This window comes from Vanacampus margaritifer, chromosome 2 (assembly GCF_051991255.1).
Source record: "Vanacampus margaritifer isolate UIUO_Vmar chromosome 2, RoL_Vmar_1.0, whole genome shotgun sequence".
In the NCBI taxonomy this organism is placed as follows: domain Eukaryota; kingdom Metazoa; phylum Chordata; class Actinopteri; order Syngnathiformes; family Syngnathidae; genus Vanacampus; species Vanacampus margaritifer.
The window spans coordinates 13,897,294-13,917,033 of record NC_135433.1 but is presented as its reverse complement, the minus strand read 5'-3'; the positions used below and the strand labels follow the sequence as shown (position 1 = coordinate 13,917,033).

General features: G+C 38.9%; 1 protein-coding gene across 3 annotated transcripts in view; it reads left to right on the top strand.

The window, feature by feature from the left end:
* The first annotated feature begins 5,341 nt into the window (after nt 1–5,341).
* kcnh6a (potassium voltage-gated channel, subfamily H (eag-related), member 6a) overlaps nt 5,342–19,740 on the top strand; it is a 30,228-nt gene continuing 15,829 nt past the window's right edge. The window contains exons 1-6 of one of the 3 annotated variants that reach the window (XM_077559390.1): nt 5,342–5,783; nt 8,831–9,061; nt 11,750–11,899; nt 15,734–15,840; nt 17,315–17,621; nt 17,917–18,119. In XM_077559390.1, the coding sequence (XP_077415516.1) occupies nt 5,708–5,783; nt 8,831–9,061; nt 11,750–11,899; nt 15,734–15,840; nt 17,315–17,621; nt 17,917–18,119 (1,074 nt within the window). In that variant the 5' untranslated portion in view covers nt 5,342–5,707. Of the gene's footprint in view, nt 5,784–8,830; nt 9,062–9,646; nt 9,659–11,749; nt 11,900–15,733; nt 15,841–17,314; nt 17,622–17,916; nt 18,120–19,740 lie in introns of those variants that run through there. The other 2 variants (XM_077559388.1, XM_077559391.1) reach the window with 2 other exon arrangements.

The following is a 19,740-nucleotide window of genomic DNA, read 5'->3' as shown; positions in this document are numbered from 1 at the left end:
GGCATATTTGTATTTCATTTTAGCTGATTTTATGCAATTTCTAATTTTAAGTAAATTTTGTTTTTTACGCCAATTTTAATTTTAGTATGGTTCAGCTAATTTATTTCATTTTATAATGTACTGTGTTTGTATTTTATTTGTTATTTTTTATAGCTTTTTTATTATTCAATTTTAGCATTTTTACATTAATTTAATTATTGTAATTAATTTATATTTTATTTGAGTCCAATATATTCCATTTCATTTTACTTATTTTTGTTTTAATTAACCCATTTTACTTTACTAAAGCCCATTTGAATTTTATTATATGTTATTTAATCTTGTCAAGGACTTATCCACTGCACACTAAAGATTTCATCTTCTTACTGTGATTTTTTTCCAACTTTTTTTTTTTTAATTGTCACAATCTCATATTTGTCTTCCATCATTGTAACCAACAGGCAGTCAGTCTCCCTCTCTCGATTTTGGATGCTAAAAAAAAAGTTTATTTTATTAAAAAAATAAACAAAAAAAAGCTAAAATGTTGTCTAAAAAGTACTAGAAGTAAAAGCCTCTCATCAGCACCACTGGTGTCTAAAAGGAACACTCATGACATTAAAGTACTGAAGTGCTATCCAAAAATGTCATTATGTGCTCCCACACCATCTTTTGAGCTTTAAGTGAAGGAGTCAAAATTTGTTTTTATACAGCCTATTAATTTGGAACTCGTGAGACGGTGCTGTTAGCTGTTCCTAATTAAGTGTCCAGTGTGTGTGTGTGTGTGGAGTGACATAACGGTGCATATGGTGGTTGTTAGTAGTTATCTTTTTGACAGTCTGCAGCTCGAAAGAAGGGAAAACAGTGGTAGGCGACCACTAATGAGGCCTGCTCCATCTGTAGCTGTCGCCATGGTTACACAGTTTTATTTGACACTTCATGTGAAGACCCCCAACTCCTGCGATCCTCCTCCCATGTGAATACTGAGGAGGCGTTTTTCGTGTGTGTTAGGCAGGTATGAATAGAAGAGTATTTTTGCAGCTTATTGTGACACTACTAAAATAACAATCTTGTGTGACACACATGCTTGGTTTTGTTTGTCATGTTTTTCCTAATACAAAAATCATTTATTTCTGGATCAAACATCAAATTTCAACATTCTTAACTGTCTTGCAAGAAAAAAGAAGTTGATCTCTGTCAATTGTAAGCAGTAAAGCACTAATATAGTGACAAAGCTAAATGTGTCAAATTTTTCAAGTGTAAAAAGAAGTTCAGCCGTTAGTAAGACGTAACATGAAGTTAAGGCGAAATAAATAGAGTGGGTCAAAAGTAGGATTCAGAAAAAGAAACGAGGATGGTTTGAAAGAAAGGAAGGTTGCAAGGGAGCGAAAGAAGGAAGGAAGGAAACGAGGATTATGAAAGTTAGGAAAGAAATAATCCAAGAAGGAAAGAATGAAGTATGAAAAGAAGGAAGAGAGGAAAGAAATCAGTAATGTGGAAGTAAGGATGATATGAAAGAAATAATGGAAAGAAGGAAGTAAACAAGGATGGAGAAGGAAGAAAGGAAACACAGAAAGAAGGAAGTAAAGAAGAGTGGTATGAAGGGAAGCAAGGATTGACGGAAGGAAGGTCAGAAGGAAGCATGCATGAAGGAACAAAGGAAGGAGAAATGAAAGGAGGGAAGGAAAGAAAGGAAGGAGGAAAGAAGCAAGGATCCTAAAGAAGGTGAGAACAAAGTAAAGAAGGATGGTATAAAAGGGAGCAAGGATGACTGGAACAGGAATGAAGAAAGGAAAGAAACATGTATGAACGGAAGGAAAGTAAGTGGTATAAAAGGCAGCAAGGATGGATGGAAGTAAGGAAGATCAAAAGGAAGGATGCATGACCATGAAGGAACAAAGTAAGGAAGGGTGTGTGATAGGAGGGAAGGAAGGATGCTATGGTAGGCAGAAATGAAGTAGATGATGTAATAAAAGGGAGCAAGGAATGAATGGAAGGGAGAAATGAAGAAAGGAAAGAAGGTGGTCTGAAAGGAATCAAGGATGGATGGAATGAAATAAGGAAGGTCAGAAGGAAGGATGCATGAAGGAACAAAGGAAGTGTGTGAAAGGAAGGAAGGATACTATGAAAGGCAGGCACAAAGTAAAAGGGGTGCAATGAGTGAAGAAATGAAAGATGTTTGAAACTGGAAGAAAGAAAAAAGTAGGGAAGGGAAAGAAGAAAACAAGGATGGATGAAAACAACAAAGGAAGGAAGGATGTGCGAAAGGAGGGAAGGACAGGGAAAGGGAAAAGAAGAAACGCATGGCCAGAAGAGTGAAATTACAAATTTAAAGAAAGAAAGGAAGCGGGATGGGACCCCCAACTTCCAAATGCAAAAAAAAAAAAAAAGAACTCTTATTGACAAGATCAACACAAAGAATAAAACACTCTGCACTCGTGCGTCTGTTTCCAGTACAGGCGTATGTGTTGTGTCCAGCTCTTATCACAGGAATGAAGGCTCTCAGGGCGGCGATGGTGCTAAGGAATTCCATCCTGATAATACTGTAGGTCTCTGGGCCCGTCCAAAGGTTTCGGTTCCCATCGGTTCCTGCCAGAAAGCGGACAAGAGGTGAAACAGGGGCGAGGGGCGTCGGGAAGGTGCCTTTTGGAGTGTGAGGCGATGACAGACTGCCATGTCGGCGACAAGGGCGACACAAGTCACAACGTTCCGAGACCGAGGCAGGACTTTTGATTGAAATGGATTGAATTAAAACCACAATGGGACTGTTTGGCCAATCTGATCGATTTCATTGAAGACAACCTTTCTGGAATATGATGCTAATCACTAAGTTTTTTAGCTGAAGTGCGTGCATGTTATAGGAACTAGATATTTACCATCTAAAACTGTACATTAAGCCAATATATATTGTACATATATTATTTCAAACAATCTCCCTGGAGCACAAAACTAGTTACGAGCTAATGTTTTGTGGCTAAGGCGAAGCTAAAATTGTAGACAAACGCATTGAGACATCTACAGGAAAGGAATGGCGATTAATAAAGATTTTTACATGATGCTAAGCTAAGATGCTACACAGGTGTTGCACCTGAAACGGGCGTGAATAGATTTTGACATATCATTTCTGGAATACGCAGCGAGTCCTGAACAAACGTTTTTAGCCATCGCTAAGCTAAACGTGTGACACGTGAATTTTGGAGGCACATGAAACACATTGGGGCCATTTGCCCCAACGTGAAAGATTTAGGACATAATTTCTGGAGTACAAAGCTAGTCACGAGCTAATGTTTTGTGGCTAAGGCGAAGCTAAAATTGTAGACAAACGCATTGAGACATCTACAGGAAAGGAATGGCAATTAATAAAGATTTTTACATGATGCTAAGCTAAGATGCTACACAGGTGTTGCACCTGAAACGGGCGTGAATAGATTTTGACATATCATTTCTGGAATACGCAGCGAGTCCTGAACAAACGTTTTTAGCCATTGCTAAGCTAAACGTGTGACACGTGAATTTTGGAGACACATGAAACACATTGCGGCCATTTGCCCCAATGTGAAAGATTTAGGACATAATTTCTGGAGTACAAAGCTAGTCACGAGCTAATGTTTTGTGGCTAAGGCGAAGCTAAAATTGTAGACAAACGCATTGAGACATCTACAGGAAAGGAATGGCAATTAATAAAGATTTTTACATGATGCTAAGCTAAGATGCTACACAGGTGTTGCACCTGAAACGGGCGTGAATAGATTTTGACATATCATTTCTGGAATACGCAGCGAGTCCTGAACAAACGTTTTTAGCCATCGCTAAGCTAAACGTGTGACACGTGAATTTTGGAGACACATGAAACACATTGGGGCCATTTGCCCCAATGTGAAAGATTTAGGACATAATTTCTGGAGTACAAAGCTAGTCACGAGCTAATGTTTGTAGCTAATTCTAAGCTAAACATGGTGCACATGAAATTTGCAGACACCTGAAACACAATCAGGCTGTCACCAGTAAGATAGATTTGGGGCAACATTTCTAGAGTACAGAGCTAGTTGTGATATAATTTTTTTTAGCCGATGCTAAGCTAACAATCCCATACACATGTTGCGGGAAATGTTGCTATGTTGGCGACCTTTCGTAGAGTGTTCTATTTCAGAATACAGCTGGGATGCTAAGTGAGTGTTGCTGTGGGATCAGGATGGATTGAAGGTGAAAAACTTGTCATTGTTTTCCTTTTGTTGCGCTCAACTTGACACGCACACACATAGCAAGGACACACAATGGCAGCTTATCACGGCACAAGTGCGATGGTAGCAGTGCACGAGGAGGTAGCTGCTATTTTCAGAGCTGTGATGTGGAGTGAAGCAGACTGATGAGGGTCTGCACTCTGTCACTGACAAGACCACTGTCAAGCGGCAACGCAAAAATAACCGCACATGTAGACTTTCACAATAAAATACACACGCGCACGCACGCACACAAAATAAAGTTTCATGTGTCCAAAACAACAGTGTACAGTAAATAATTTGGTATTTTTAAGTTTCACATTACAAAATAATAATAATAATAATATATATTTATTTTTTTACATATATTTTTACTTTTCCACATCTTTTAGTTTTTAAATTGCTATCCCTCCTCTGTTAATGTATTTATTTGCTTTAAACATGTTGTTAGTATCATTATTAAAATGTGGCTTAAATAAATACTAATTTTTCATGCAGTTATTTATTTTGTGACCATATGTGTCTATTTTTATTCTTCAAATTTTTTGTTTTTCACTTTGTATCTCATCCTAAGTAATTTGTTTATGTATTAATTTTTATTAATGTATGCATGTATTTTAAAAAAAAAATTGAGCACCACATTTTGTAATGATTAAGAAATATGACTCATTAAAAAAAAAAAATCAAATAGTTTTTTTCACCAGGGCCTAAAGCTAATCCCAGCTGAGTTTGAACAAGAGGTGAAGTCCACTTCGGCCTGATCGCCAGACTATCGCAGGGCATGGACAGACAAACAACCATTGACACTCACCTTTGCACCTAAACATCTTAATCTTAAATCTAATTTAAAGCTGATTTTTTTTATGAATACTAAAACTACTGTTTCAATTGTAATGTTGTGAAAATGTTATTAATTTTGTGGATCCAGACCTGCTTAGGTCACATTTTGGGTCTCAAACTTGAGATAGCGGTCTCGACTTGGACACACTCTTATTTTGAAAGTCTGACTGCTGGCTCTTTCCGCTCCTCTGCATCCTTGCTGGCTTGACACCGGTGGCTTGTGAGGACCCGCGGGGGACGGTGGAAAGCAGCATAGAGTAGATGGGACCAAATTTTGGCCGACATGAGATTCTTCTTCTCCTGCGCACTTTCTTAGCACATAAACTTGATGGAGAATGACGTTAAACTAAAGACAACGACTTCCTGTGTGTTGTTTTCTGTCTTTTTTCAATTTTAATTGCAGTTCAATTGTCTGAAATTAACTGCAATTTAGTGTACTTTCCCTCCTTTTTTTTTTTTTTTTACCTCAGTGTAACATCCAGCATCCCATGTCACCCTGGCAACCAGCCTTCATCATCATCATCATCATCATCTTCCAGGCAGCATCAGCATCCCTATCCCTCAGCAGCTTTGCATGTGCACTTTAAATTTGAATTCAAATTTGGCACTTCCTGATGCTGATTTGGCTTTTGCGGGAAGGTTAATGTGTTATCATCATCATCGTTGTCAAGATGCCCGTGAGACGCGGTCACGTCGCCCTCCAGAACACTTACCTCGATACCATCATCAGGAAATTTGACGAGCAAAGTAAGTCTCTTAATATTTTTGAATCTCTACCTTATTTTGATCATAAACTGCATTTCTGTGGAATGTTAAGTGGAAGTATATACACTTTAAATGACTTCAATTTAGTTTATAGTGTAATTTGGAATGAAGAAGGAAATATGAAATATTTCAAAAGTATTTCTACGCCCGACTAAAATGAAAGACTGATTTTTTGTTGTATGTGTCTGAATCTGTTGAAAAATGGCGGCTCTTGTTAAATTCTGAGAGTGGTTGCCGAAATGAAGCCTTTGATGTCCTTGGTCACATGTCTCAAATGCAATATGCATCGGAGCTGAGATGAATAGGTCAAGTTTCACATTTTGATCTTTGCTTATGACATGATGTTGCTCAACTGCCTTGAACTTTGGGAGTCAAATATTTCCAAAACAGTCAGTGTCAAGACTCAGAAAAGTAATAGCACACCCCTAAAGATCAAGTTGCTCATTTTGCTTTTCATTGTGTTTGCATCTGTTTTGAAATTTTCAATTCTGAGAAGGTGTTACTGAAAACAAAACAAAACCAACTATTTCTTGAGGACTACGTTGCTGGTTGGCACGTCCCAGCCTGTCATAGTAATATACATGATGACATCAGCACAATGTGATTGGTCAAGGCGATGCCATCACGTCATTGCTATTCTGCCAATACGTTTCAGGACTAAGAAAAGTAATAGCGCACTTGAGTAGATCACACATCCTTGATTATGCCTGAATATGTCGAGAAATTATGCTGCTATATAAATACTGGGCAATATTGCCGAAAATCCAAACACAATCCAAATATTTGATGTAAGTGTGCTAATGCTAATGTAGCAGCTGCTATTGAAGGCAGACACGTACGTAACACATGCAACCACAAAGGTTGGCCCGCTCTGTTTTCGGCCTTTTAACTGCCGACTTCAATGAACACGAGTCACGACCCCGATGCGCTCGTCTTTGATTGCGACATCACTCTGGCTACCCACAATCCCCTTGGGCCTCCTGTGCTACATCTCATCTTCCTTTGCTCCACATATTGGCATTTGGAAACCCTCATTGTCACTTAGTGGTTGCTAAGCAGCACGCTCACCTGCTGGGGAGTCAGGACACAGTGGATTTTACGCAGAAACCAGAATTGGTGGGATATAGTGTAGGAAAGGAACCGAAATCCAATGCCAACCAACTGTACAGTACAGAAATAGTACACACGTAGCTTACATGTAGCGAAGCGGTGACATTTCCACACAAGTCTCTCTGGTAAGTGTCCAGCTGCTCCTCTGTGGCCTCTCAGGAGCCATTGTGATGCTAAGCAGCCTCCACTTCATTAGTTCCACTCCACATGATTGTTGACTGTATTAATAGTTAGCGAGATATATTGTATTGTCACACACAAAATGGAGAATAAAGGGAGCATTTTGTACTGGACACGCGTGGCCGCGTACCTTGAAAAAGACCGGAAATCAATAAGCTCACAATTAGGAAGGAGTGATGTCAGGGGAGTTTTCTATTCCAAAGGTAAACATATTGGTTGAAAATATCCACCCATCCAACAATTGTCTATTGTTCACTGAATTGCTTATCCATCACAAGAGTCGCGGGGCTGCTGGTGTCTATCCCTTAAAACTGTTGCTGGATTAAAATAGATCAAATCAATTTTGTTGTCATCGTTCAATAATATGTTGTATAAAAGCTTTTTATATGGACAACAAGCAAAAGAGAACTAGCAACAGCTGGAAAATGCTAAAGGAAAACAAAAATGGCGCTATACCATAGGTAGGGAGCTACAGCTAGCAAATGTGTCAATATTACTATAAAGGGCCTTTGGTGTTCTCATCACTATCATTCAGCTATCATTAAAATGCAAGTACAATGCTAAGTCTCTAAAAAGGTTTTCCATAAAAAAAAAAAAAACATATATATCCATCCATCCATTTTCTTAATATATATTAGAGGTGTTAGAAAAAATCGATTCGGCAATATATCGCGATATTACAGCGCGCAATTCTCGAATCGATTCGATATGCGGCCGAATCGATTTTTAAACATACACTTTTTATGGGAATATTCAACAAAACGTCTTACTTAGGGTTAGGATTCACACATTAAGCATGGAAGAATGTTATATTAATGGAACATTAAGCCTTAATATTTTATTTCAGTGCTGTTCATACATGAAACAGACTGCAACCTGTTTGTTAAATGCAGTGGCTCAGTTATAAGCCTGAATTTTCAGATAAATACATTTTCATACAAATCTTACAGTACACATATACAAGTTTACTGATAAGTATTTTCTAAATTTGAGTAAAAAAAAAAATCGCAATAATCAATTTATAGATTCGCATCGGGATTAATCGGTAGCGAATCAAATCGTGACCTTTTGTTAAATAGTTACAGTCCGTTTGATAGCTGAATCATGCTGTTATGTTATGTTACCACTGGGTGCTCATTAAATGCAAACATGTTTTGTTGTTTGCATGTACACTGTCTGCTTGTTGAAAAAAAAAAGTAGAAGTCTCAAAGGTGACGAATGTTGAAAGGCTCATATACTAAGGTTTATTTTCTCTTTTTCATCTTGTGAAATAATTTTACAGTGGTAATTGTAGTAGTAGTAGTACTACTACTAGTAGTAGTAAAAGTAGTAGAGCTCAAAAGATAAATACTAAGCATGTGTCAATTTAATGAGGACACCTGCCTTTTAATAAGCAAGTATTGAAGCTAATTGCCCAAAACTAGGGCGCTACAGCTTGCTAATGCTAAGGGTTACATTCTCGTTTTCACATAATAGTAAGACTATTTTACAGTAGTAGTTAAAAGTAATTGTAGTAGTGATACAAAAAAAATACACCAGTATTTGATCACATAACTTTAATATCGGGGCACAAAATGTCTTATTTTTATTTTTTAAAAATTTATTAAAAAATGTGTACATTAGTTCAAAAATTCATGAGTAAGTTCTTCTAACTAGCAAAAACTAAACAAAACAAAACACACATCCAAATCAATCTAAATCTCCAAATAAGGCTAAGTCCTAACATGTGGTCCTTCCAGATCGCAAGTTTGTGATCGCCAACGCGCAGATGAAGAACTGCGGCATCATCTTCTGCAACGAGGCCTTCTGTCAGATGTTCGGCTTCACGCGGGCCGAGATCATGCAGCAGCCGTGCACCTGCCAGTTCCTGGTGGGGCCCGGCACCATGAAGAGCGCCCTGGCGCAGCTAGCTCAGGCCCTGCTCGGCTCCGAGGAGCGCAAGGTGGAGATCCTCTACTACGCCAAGGAAGGTACAAAAAACGTATTCATCTACTCATCAAATTGCTGCTCTGGGCTGGTTCCTTTTGGACATATTATTCCACTTCTAGTGGAGTAGGAGGGCGGGTATAGCTCAGTGGTAGAGCATTTGACTGCAGATCAAGAGGTCCTCTCGGTGTGCCCCCTCATTATTCCTTCAATGAATATTCTCTGTTCCTAAAATATGTGTATATGATCACACTAGTTCACAAGACCTGTTACCGCAAAAGGCGATTCACTCACTTTTTAAATATTTGCCACATTACAATATTTATGTCATGTTTATTTTCAGTCTTGTTTACTCCCTGTCATGTTTAGCTTCTGTTTTCCCCTTGTCTTGTCATTTCCTGTTTTATTGTGAAAAGTCTCACTCCTCTCGTTTCTGGTCACTTGCCCTTCCTCGTGTGGTGTGTGTGTCAACCCTGACTCCTGATTGTTTCCACCTGTGTCCCCATTACCCTCATGTGTCATCCAATCAGTGCCCTCAGCCAGGTGTGTCTTGTTATGTCATTAGTGTTGGTGTATTTAGTCGGTTGTCTCCCCCCTGTCTGTGTTGGTTCATTTTTTTTTTTTTTGCTGTTGCCACTGTCGTAAGTCTTTCGCCACGGCACGCTGACCTTTTTTGCCTTATCAGGATCCATGTCATGTTGTTAGTTTTGCCTAAGTTGTTTTGTCATGTTTAGCTTCATGTTTTGTTAGTTCAGTTTATTTTGTTCTTTGAAGTTAGCTTTTTGATTAGAAATTAAAACCTCTTTTTGGACTGCACCTCTGCCTCCTTGCTCTGCATTCCCGCATCTGGGTCCTAAAGCCCTCAACTTACTGACAATTTAGGTGCTAAGAATTTAATCATTTGCCACCAAAGTTGTATCTTGACTGAAAAAAGATACATATTGTCACAAAATGTGTTCACAAATTTGATTGTGGTCTACAAAAACAAGTTCAAATGTGTGTGTATAATATAAAATAATAAAATATTAAGAATTATCTATAAATATTAAATTGTAAATATCCAACCAAATATTTAACATGCCCTGCGATTGGCTGGCAACCAGTTCAGGGTGTACCCCGCCTACTGCCCGAAGCCAGCTGGGATAGGCTCCAGCACCCCCGCGACCCTTGTGAGGAAAAAGCGGCCAAGAAAATGGATGGATGGATGGATATATATATATATATATATTTGGATTATGCATATTTTACTAATAGTTTTATTTTAGGGCATCCATCCATTATCTGAACCGCTTATCCTGACTAAAGTCGTGGCCGTGCTGGACCCTACCTGAGCTGTCTTGGTATTTACAATTAACCGATAAATTATTTAATGATATGAAGGAATTGCAAACCTTTTGAGTTAATTACGTGTGATTTCAGAAGGCAACATCTGACTTAACTTGACTTTTTTTTTTTTTTTTTTAACATGGTGGGGGGAAAAAATGCCTGCATGCATGCCTTGTTTTTATTTTTAGCTGTACAGGTTTTTTTTTTTTTTGTCACATCTGGTCCATAATCAGCATGAAACTCCTTGTGGGGCTATAGCTCAGTGGTAGAGAGTTTGACTACAGATCAAGAGGTCTCTGGTTCAAATCCAAGTGCCCCCTCTAACCGTTATCGATAAACAACTTAGGCCGCAAATGTACAACTTATTTAGCCACAAAAGGTTATATATATTGTCACGTTTAAAAAAATATTTGTCAAAAAATGACTTTAATTGTGTACAGTTCTCCAATGTAATAGCTTACCATGAAAGTTGTATTTTGACACAGAAATGCGCCAATTGTCACACAAGTTTTATATTTCACCACCAAAGTGCAATATAAAAATAATAATAATAGTAAAAGTAATAGTTGGCCACAAAAAGTCTGACACAAAAATGCAATATTAGTGCAAAACATGCAATCGTAGACCACAGAAAATTGAAAAAGGAAATGCATGGGTTCACACAAACATTTTATACAGTATATTGTCATAAATAATAATAATAATAATAAATTTGTCACAAAAGTACAAAATATGCATAGAAAATACAATACTTGATCAACTAAAAGTAAAATCATTTTAAATAATCTTGAAAGAAAAGTTATGTGTGCCATCCATGTTGTAAACTTCAAAATCCATCCACGAGAGTCAAAGCAATTGGGCTGAGGCTCCACCTCCATGAGCAAGTGCCACGGAAGCAGCTCCAAAAATGATTACAATATTGGACTCCGATTTATTTTTTTGATGAAATTGGAAAATGGCAGTATAGCAACATGTCAATATTGCAAATCAAAGATAAAAAGACACGACATCTATGTGAACTTTCATTTGTCAAAGGCAGGCAAGCTAGCTGTGTGAACTGCTAGCTTGACAGTTTAGCTCGTCTTTAACTACTCTTAGTTCGGCATTTAAAGGAGAAGACAATTAGGTGAGAAATTAGACACACTAGTGCAATCTTGAAACAATATATTTTTTTTTAAGTGAAAAAAGCCCTTTTTTGCATTATAATCAGTTAAAAAATAGTTTATCAGTCGAATATATGTTGCGCTGAGCAAACTTGTATGATTTTATTGTTTCTCCCCCCACACTAACTTGGGACTTGCTTGAAACTTGAAGGTCACATGACATGTGCCTTGCTTGTACCTGGGAAATATGTGACCTCCCCCCTCCCGTGTTGTTAACGAGTACATCGTGTCATCAAATGACAGGCACATGCAGGCCGTGCACGGTGGACATCGTTCCGGTGAAGAATGAGGAAGGCGTCGTCATCATGTTCATCCTGGACTTCCAGGAGCTCGTCGACCCCACGCTTAAGAAATCTCGACTCAGGCAGCGAGTCAGCCAAGGCTGGCTCAACTGTGAGGACTTTCATTTTTTTTTTTTTACATCATTTTTTTTTTCTTTTACTCTCCACCGTGGTGTCTCGTGATACGACTTTTTCCAGATGCGGACTGTCGTTTGACCAATTTTTTTGGGGGGCTTTGATTTAGAAAGAGTGAACACAAAAAAAAAGGCCTCAAGCTGTTTATTGATGCTGCAAACTAAATATAAAATACAAATAATTACACAATGGTGTATTTCAACAACTACACAACTTTTTCTTCTGCTAGATGAATATGAACACACGATGTAAAATAGGCCAAGAAATATGATTGAATATCGCATGCAGTTATGGCGTGAAACTCTTCTTTGTTTGTGTCTACATGAGATGCTGGAGAGACCCGTGTTTCGAGTCACGAGTGTGTTCATTGAACAATTTAATGGCCTCATATTATTCAACTTTTCAACATACTAAAATAGTTCTCAAATGTGGAAAAGACATGTCTGTGTAATGCATTCGTCAAAATTGACTTTGGATCTAATATTTTTGCTGTCCCTAAATCAGCCAAAAAAACGCTCTGTTCAAAACAGCCTGTTTTAGGGGTGGGCAAACTTTTTGATTTGCGGGCCACAATGGGTTTGAAATTTTGACAGATGGGCCGGACCAGGAGCCTTTGGACCTCATAGCACAGTAAAAACACACAGATAAATGTACAACCCAATTTACTTATAGTGTGCACTTAGGACTGCGTTTTTCAAATGTGCAAAATCCACATATTTAAAACAGCTTTTCCAATAGCTTCATTTTTATTGTTTTAGCTCAACTTTTGCTGTGTTTTTATGCTTTGTAAAGTGACCTTGGGTGTTCTGAAAGGTGCTGTTTTTAAATGAAATGTATTATTATTATAATTATGATTATTATAAAATAGCCCTAATCCAGGTAGTACGTTTGCCTCAATGAATTTGCAAGATGCGGCATTTACACACTATTTGGCAAAGTGGGAGGAGAAATGTAAATAGATTATAATAGCACATACAGTACACTGTGATCTGTCAAACCTGGTGACTGCATCTATTATTAATAGATTTCAATTCAAGGCGTAAAGTTAAAGAATTTTTTTCCATTGGCCCACCCATTTTTGACATGCTGAGTGTCAAGCAGAGTGGCAATCGGTCCCATTTTTATAGTCTTTGGTATGACCCGGACCGGGAATTGAACCGAAGACCTCCCAGTCTCAGGGCGGACACTCTAACCACTCGTCCACTGAGCTGAGAGAGGGAAAAAAAAAAAAAGTTTTGCATTTCTTTCTAGCCTTATTGGATAAGTTCGGCAGGCCGGATTGAAACGCATAACGGGCCGTATTTGGCCCGCGGGCCGGGGTTTGCCCCGTCTGACCTAGGCCATACCCTTCTGTCTTGAAGGGGCAGTGATTTCGGTCATGGTAGTCATGTGCTCATGTTGTGAATGGAAACGACTGGCCATGGGAGCAGAAGAAAAGAAAAATAGAGACATGTCTTTTACACATTTGAGAACTATTTTAATATGTGGAAAAGTGGCATAACATTTTACCATAAGAAAAAGTAGCATAACGTTACTACAGAGACGTTGTTGAAGCGTTAGTTTGTGATTGTTTAGGCAATGGTTATTTTGCCGTAAACCTGCAAATCTTCCGCGAACGTTATTTTGCCGTGAATGCCTGCGATTTGCCGTGAATGCTTGTAGACATTTACAAGCGGTTATGAATAACATAAATGTGCACATTTAGGCCACTGCGCGGTCGTCAAGACCACTTAGCGGCCGATTAGCATCACAAAGTCATGTCAACTAGGTGGCGAGTTGCCAGTCACGGCAAATTAACCACTGCGGATTGCATCTTGACAAAACAACACACAACCGCTTCATATTATCCAACCACCGTCTGCTTTATCATATCTGACCTCTTGGAACCAAATGACCTCCACACAAAAAATGTAGCTCCCACTTTAGGCACTAAATATACACCAGTAATATGGTAGAAGGTGCACATCTCTTATTAGAAAGGATAGCAAGCAACCACTTTTTCCTGATCATTATTTCTCCTCTCCACGGAGCATTTGTAGGGAGAAATAGAAAGGCGCAGCTAGCTTGTCGAATTTCAGTGGGCGTGACAAACCTTTACCAGAGGGGGTGCCACTAACCCGAGGGGGCGGGTTTGAGTGCACTTCCGCGTCTTTTGGACGTCACTAAGTCACGGAAGTTGAATCTGCCCGTTTGAAACACACATTTTAGAAAGGAGGAGAAAGCTAAAGAAGTCGCGGACGGATTTTTTCATGCCTGGTTGGATTGTAGACGGGCCGGAGATGCATATTATTCATAGAAAACCCCACTAAAGTGCATTTTCATACTATGGGAGCTTTAACTCATATCTCAAGGCACCACTGTACTGTACTGTAATGTTTGTTTTTAACTCGATTTTCTCATCTTTGTCTAATTTTTGTTACTTTCTAGCCTTTTGTATTTCATTTTGTCCCACTGTTGACTTTCGCCCCCTTCTCTTTTCTACTTTTGTCCTTTTGACTTGTTGCTCTCTCCTTGCTTTTGTTTTTGTTGCTTTCTATCCTCTCACGTCTCACTTTGTCTAGTTCAGTCATTTTTGTGTCGTATTTTTTGTGTGGTTTTCTACTTTTCTTCTTTTTTTACTTGTTTCTTTTTTTCCTGTTTTTTTTCACTTTCTATTTTCTTTTGTCTCACTTTTTCTTTTCTTTTTACAAGTTTTGTGATTTTTGTCTCATTAAGTTAGTGTTTGCTGCTTTTTAACTTCTTACTTTTGTTTGCTTTATAAATTTTTTTGTTGAGCTTGGCCTTTCTTTTATCACATTTTTTTGGTCATGTTTGTACTCCTTGTCGCAATAGCTTTTGACTTAATCTCATCTTGTATTTTTTTTCCATTGCTGCCTGTTACCGCTTGAATCTAATTTTGTCTCCCTTTTTTTTTCCATTAGTCATTTTCTGTCATCTGTTGTTGTTTTTTATTTGTTCTCCTTTCCTTTGTCCAGGGTTAATATAGTTTTGGAATTTTCATTTTAGTTAGTTGTTATTTCGTTTTGTTTTTTAAAATTGAGTTAGTTTTAATTAGTTTTCAGTGTGGTTCTGTTAGTTTTTATTCGTTTTAGTAATTTAAAAGATGCATAATTTTAGTTTAGTTTTAGTTAGTGTCAGGATTAGTTTTTTTTTATGTGTATTACTTGTGCGCAATATTTAATAATCACCATGGTAAAATAAAAAAAGCGACACATTTCTTACCTAGCGTCGCAATTAAATCGCAGTTAAATGAAAAATCAGGCAAACCGAGCCATTGGAGCCAAAAGTCAAGCACGAATTGTCATCTAGGGGTGATGTCATCTGAAGGTGCTTTTCTATTGGCTGCTGCTAGATGACGTCACTTCTGTCTGACACACTTTCAAACGTCTTTATTCAGGTTAATATCAAAATAGATCGACTTAAAATCACATTTAAATTAATCCCAAGGCTCATGTATTGAATTAATTAGCAAAGACTAAAACGAAGGACATTTTCTTTATAATAATAGATAGTTTTAGATAATTTTGTAAATGTAAAATGTATTTATGTATTTTATATTAGTTTTCGGGTTTTTTTCAGCATTTTCGCGGGGGGGGGGGGGGGTAACGAAGTTGTTTTTTGAATTTTTTTCGTTAGTTTTCGTTAACTAAAATAACCTTGCCTGTGTCTTGCATTTGTCGCTTTCTAATCTAATGCTTCTGATTTTGTCACACTTTTAGTGTAGTTTTTTTTTTTTTTTTTTTTCGCTTTCTAGCAAATTTCTCAAGCCTCTGTTGCTTGAACTTAATTGCAATTCTTAATTCTCTCTCAGGTCAGAATCGCAGGTTGAAGATGCGACTGCCAGTGTTGCGCTCCATGCGGCGGCGGCAGTCACTCTCCAAAGATCAGTTTGAGGGTGTAGTGGTGGACTACTTGCAGGTAAGAGAACTTTTTATAGAATAAATAAATGTAATAACGCTCAGTTTTTATTGGGGGGGGGGGGGGAATGCTGCAAAGTCTGACTTTTAGTGGTCCGTTCTCACGAAATTCCATGTGAAAGTGCCATTAAACAGCTGCAGGGAATTGTTTAAAGGGAAAAAGCCATCAAAGAGGAAAATGAAAAACAAATGAGCCGCTCGCTCATGTTTGGACGTCTCTGCTGTGTTTTTTTTAGGGATGTCACTTCCTGATAGGATCCATGAGCAAAGCAATCCGGAAACATACTCCGTCACGTCGGACACATTACAACACACACGCGCGCGCGCACACTCACATTCCTTTCTTTTGCTGCCTCACGCTCACCAGTGTTCCAAACTTTTTTGAAACAAAACATTCAGCTGAGGAGCCATCACAGGCTGTCATTGGCTAAATCGAGAGTATAAGTAGCAAATTTAGCATAACTAATCGTCACAATGAAGTGAGTTTGCATATATTAAAAAGTCATTAGTAAGGGAGGCTCCTGGTGTTATGCAAGTGTAAAAAAAGTAATTAAAGCTAAAAAACAAAATTACTTGCCCGTGGATGACACATGAAGTTGGCAGGGCAAGGAAATAAGGAAAGTCGGGAAAGATTGTAACTGTAAGCTTTATACTGGTATAATATGTTAGGAGTGTACATCTCTCTACAAAAGAAGATTCGATGCATTTCTCAATGTATGGCATGTGATATGGTTCAAGGATGTGACCATTTTAAAATGATTCATTTCGGTTTAATTCAGTGAGATTATGATTTGATTCACTATGGTACGACTGTAACTTTTGGGTCTTTAAAGTCAAAGAAACAACAAATCCTCAGTCCATCTCTCACAAAAGACGATTCGATACGTAGCCTGATACATGAGGTGCAATATGATTCAAAGATGCCATGCATTTTAAAACGTCATTATTTGATTTGGTTCGTCAAATCAAAAAGGAATTTCTGATACCAGTATCTTGTGGCCGTTTTGTGATCAGGAACTAGAAATGATAAAATAGAAAATTGCCATTAATTTCATGCAATTTTAAGGAAAAATGCAATAGGTTTTACTTTAAAACTATCTGTCATTGTTTTGTTTTGTCTGTTTGTTTGTTTGTTTGTTTTTTGGGGGCGGTTACATATCAAAAGTACTAGTGGTATCTGTGCTTGGTATCGGTGACTACTCAAGGGTTGAGTACTTGTACTGGTATAGGTCTAAAAATATATATAATAATTAGCTTTGTATAATATATACTGTCACTTTTTACTCCAAGACATAATTAGTTTTTCTAAAACTGCATACCGAACTGAACCGAAAACCGTGAGCACAAAACCGAAAACCGAAAACCGAACCGAACCTTGGAATTTGTGAACCGTTCCACCCCTAATATATATATATATATATATATATATATATATATATATATATATATATATATATTGTATGTATATTCTTAAGCCCAACAGTGAGGAAGTCCCCCTGAAGGATTTCCGCATCCCGTCTAAGGAGAGCTGCATGCAGTCCGAGACTGAAGCCCTCATAGAACAAGACTTGGACCCTCCCTCTCCCGCCGCCCATCCTTCCGCCAAGCGTCGCTCCCTGCTGACGGACTGCCTGGACCCGGGCCTGCCGGCAACCAGGGGGTCCTTGTCCCGAAGCAGCTCGCGGGAAAGCGTCCGCAGCCTGCGACGCGCCTCGTCTCTGGATGACATTGACGGGATGAAAGCACAGTGGAGCGCTCGCCCCGGAGAAGCCCGGACTAACAGTGAGTCTTAGAAGCGCACTTTAAGGCCTTAATATAATAATATAGTAAAAAAAAATAACAGACTTAAGAATGACAAAAAACCACATAATCAAAGAGAAACCACAGCAATGACACCTGCTAAAATCCTGTTTTGGAGGGGACAGGGAAAAAGAAAATGAAAAAGTGAACAGCCAAAAGCAACAACAATATCTTCTGTTTTTCACAGAGAAAAGAAATCAAAAAGACAACAATATATTTCAATGCTTTATACTTTGAGAGAGATAGCAACACCAAAGACATATTTTGCTTTATGTAGATCTGAAGCCGAGCGGGGCCAACTCCACCTCAGACTCGGACCTGATGAAGCATCGGGCCATTGGGCGCATCCCGCAGGTGACGCTCACCTTCGGCTCGGATCGCGTCAGACCGCCTTCGCCCGGCGAGATCGAGATCATCGCGCCCAGCAAAGTCAAAGACAGAACACAGAATGTCACTGAGAAAGTGACGCAGGTAACACAGGTGAGATCACAAGTCATTGTTATCTCTGCCAGGGAGTTTGCCTAAGTCATACTTGAACATTTTCAGAAAACTTCAAAACACACAATTCAAGTTTTTTTTCAAACAATTATACTACATATCCTGTGTGAAAGGAAATTGCCTTTTGTAAACTGTAATATTAGTTGATTTGGCAAAGGAGAGATTTTTGAGCCTTGGCAGAGGTCTGTTATTTGTTCTTACAACCTAAAGTGTGTATAAGACAAATTAAGATAACATTTATTAGTTCCACACTGGGGAGATTTGCCAAAACATATCAAACCAAGTTTTAGTCCAGATCTGATCCAGACTGAGAAACGTCAGTGTAAATACCGAACAACATCAAAAATCTCGTGGAAAAAGGTCAAACACAGCTTTGTCGTATTTCATTCAGGATCTTATTACATGTTGATCTCTTTGAATCAGGTTTGAGCTGTTCTACCTTTTAAGGTCCTACATTCAGCGATTTGGCCAAGGACAAATGTCCGAGCCTTGGCAGAGGTCTTTTGAGTGTCCTCGCTGTCATTTTTCTTTTAGCTGGAAGTGAAAGTGACATTTATATTTCTACTCCTCCACTACCAACTGTGAGAACAACTCTAACTCTCACGTCCTTTTTCCTCTCACTGTGTGCGAGTGTGTGTGTGTGTGTGTGTGTGTACGTGTGCGTGCATGTGCATACATGCTTGTGTTTGTGTGACAGGTTCAGGTCATTAAGTATCACTGCTCTCATGCAATCACACACACACGGGTATGTCTATAAATGGAGGGCCGCCTCTGGCTTCTCGGCAGGGGTGCGAGATGATGTGCGGCAAGAAATAATCTCACCTGAGGTGTGACACGTGTCTTCACGCCGTGCACAATGTGTCGCCTCCACACCGCGACAGTGTCAAAACCACCTCGACACAAGAAAGCTCTTGTAATATCAAGGAAAGCAGCCGTGTGCCAGTAAAATGGATTTAGCTCAGAGCTTGTTGGATTTTCTTTTTGCGCCCACTTTGCATGTCCATTTGACTTTATGGCCTCCTGTTTATTTGGCTGTTCGACTTTAGAAACCCTGTTGACTTATCAATTTGGCTTTGCCGACTCCAGTTTCTTTATCCGTTTTCTCTTTGTCACCTCCCATTTTTGTTTTGGTTTTGTTGACCCTGGTTCGCTTAGCAAAAATGATTATTTTTGAAATGTTGCTTCTCCTTGTTGACTTGCCAAACGCGAGCTTAGAGCGTGGTGTCTGTGTGCGCCCATCGAGTAACGTTGGTCTGGCCGGCTGGGAGTGCGTGACCTTGGTCTCTTGGGCTAATGGATGTGGAGGACAGCGTTTACATGAATACACCTTGCAGGCTAACGCAGCCGCGTCACAGTGACGATGGCGTTAAATTGCCTTTACGTTAGTTATTGTTGCGTCACGTTATAAAAATTGCCGGCTGCTTAATTGAGTTTCGATTGGCACCTTGCAAAGCGAAATGAAGGTTGCCATTGATCCTCGCTGCTATCGATTGGTCTGCATAGCGTGATGAGTAGGAAAGACTGGGATTATGTGTGTGCGTACGTACGTGCATGTGATTGTGTGTGCGTGTGTGTACATGGCACCCCCTTGCTTCCACAGAGG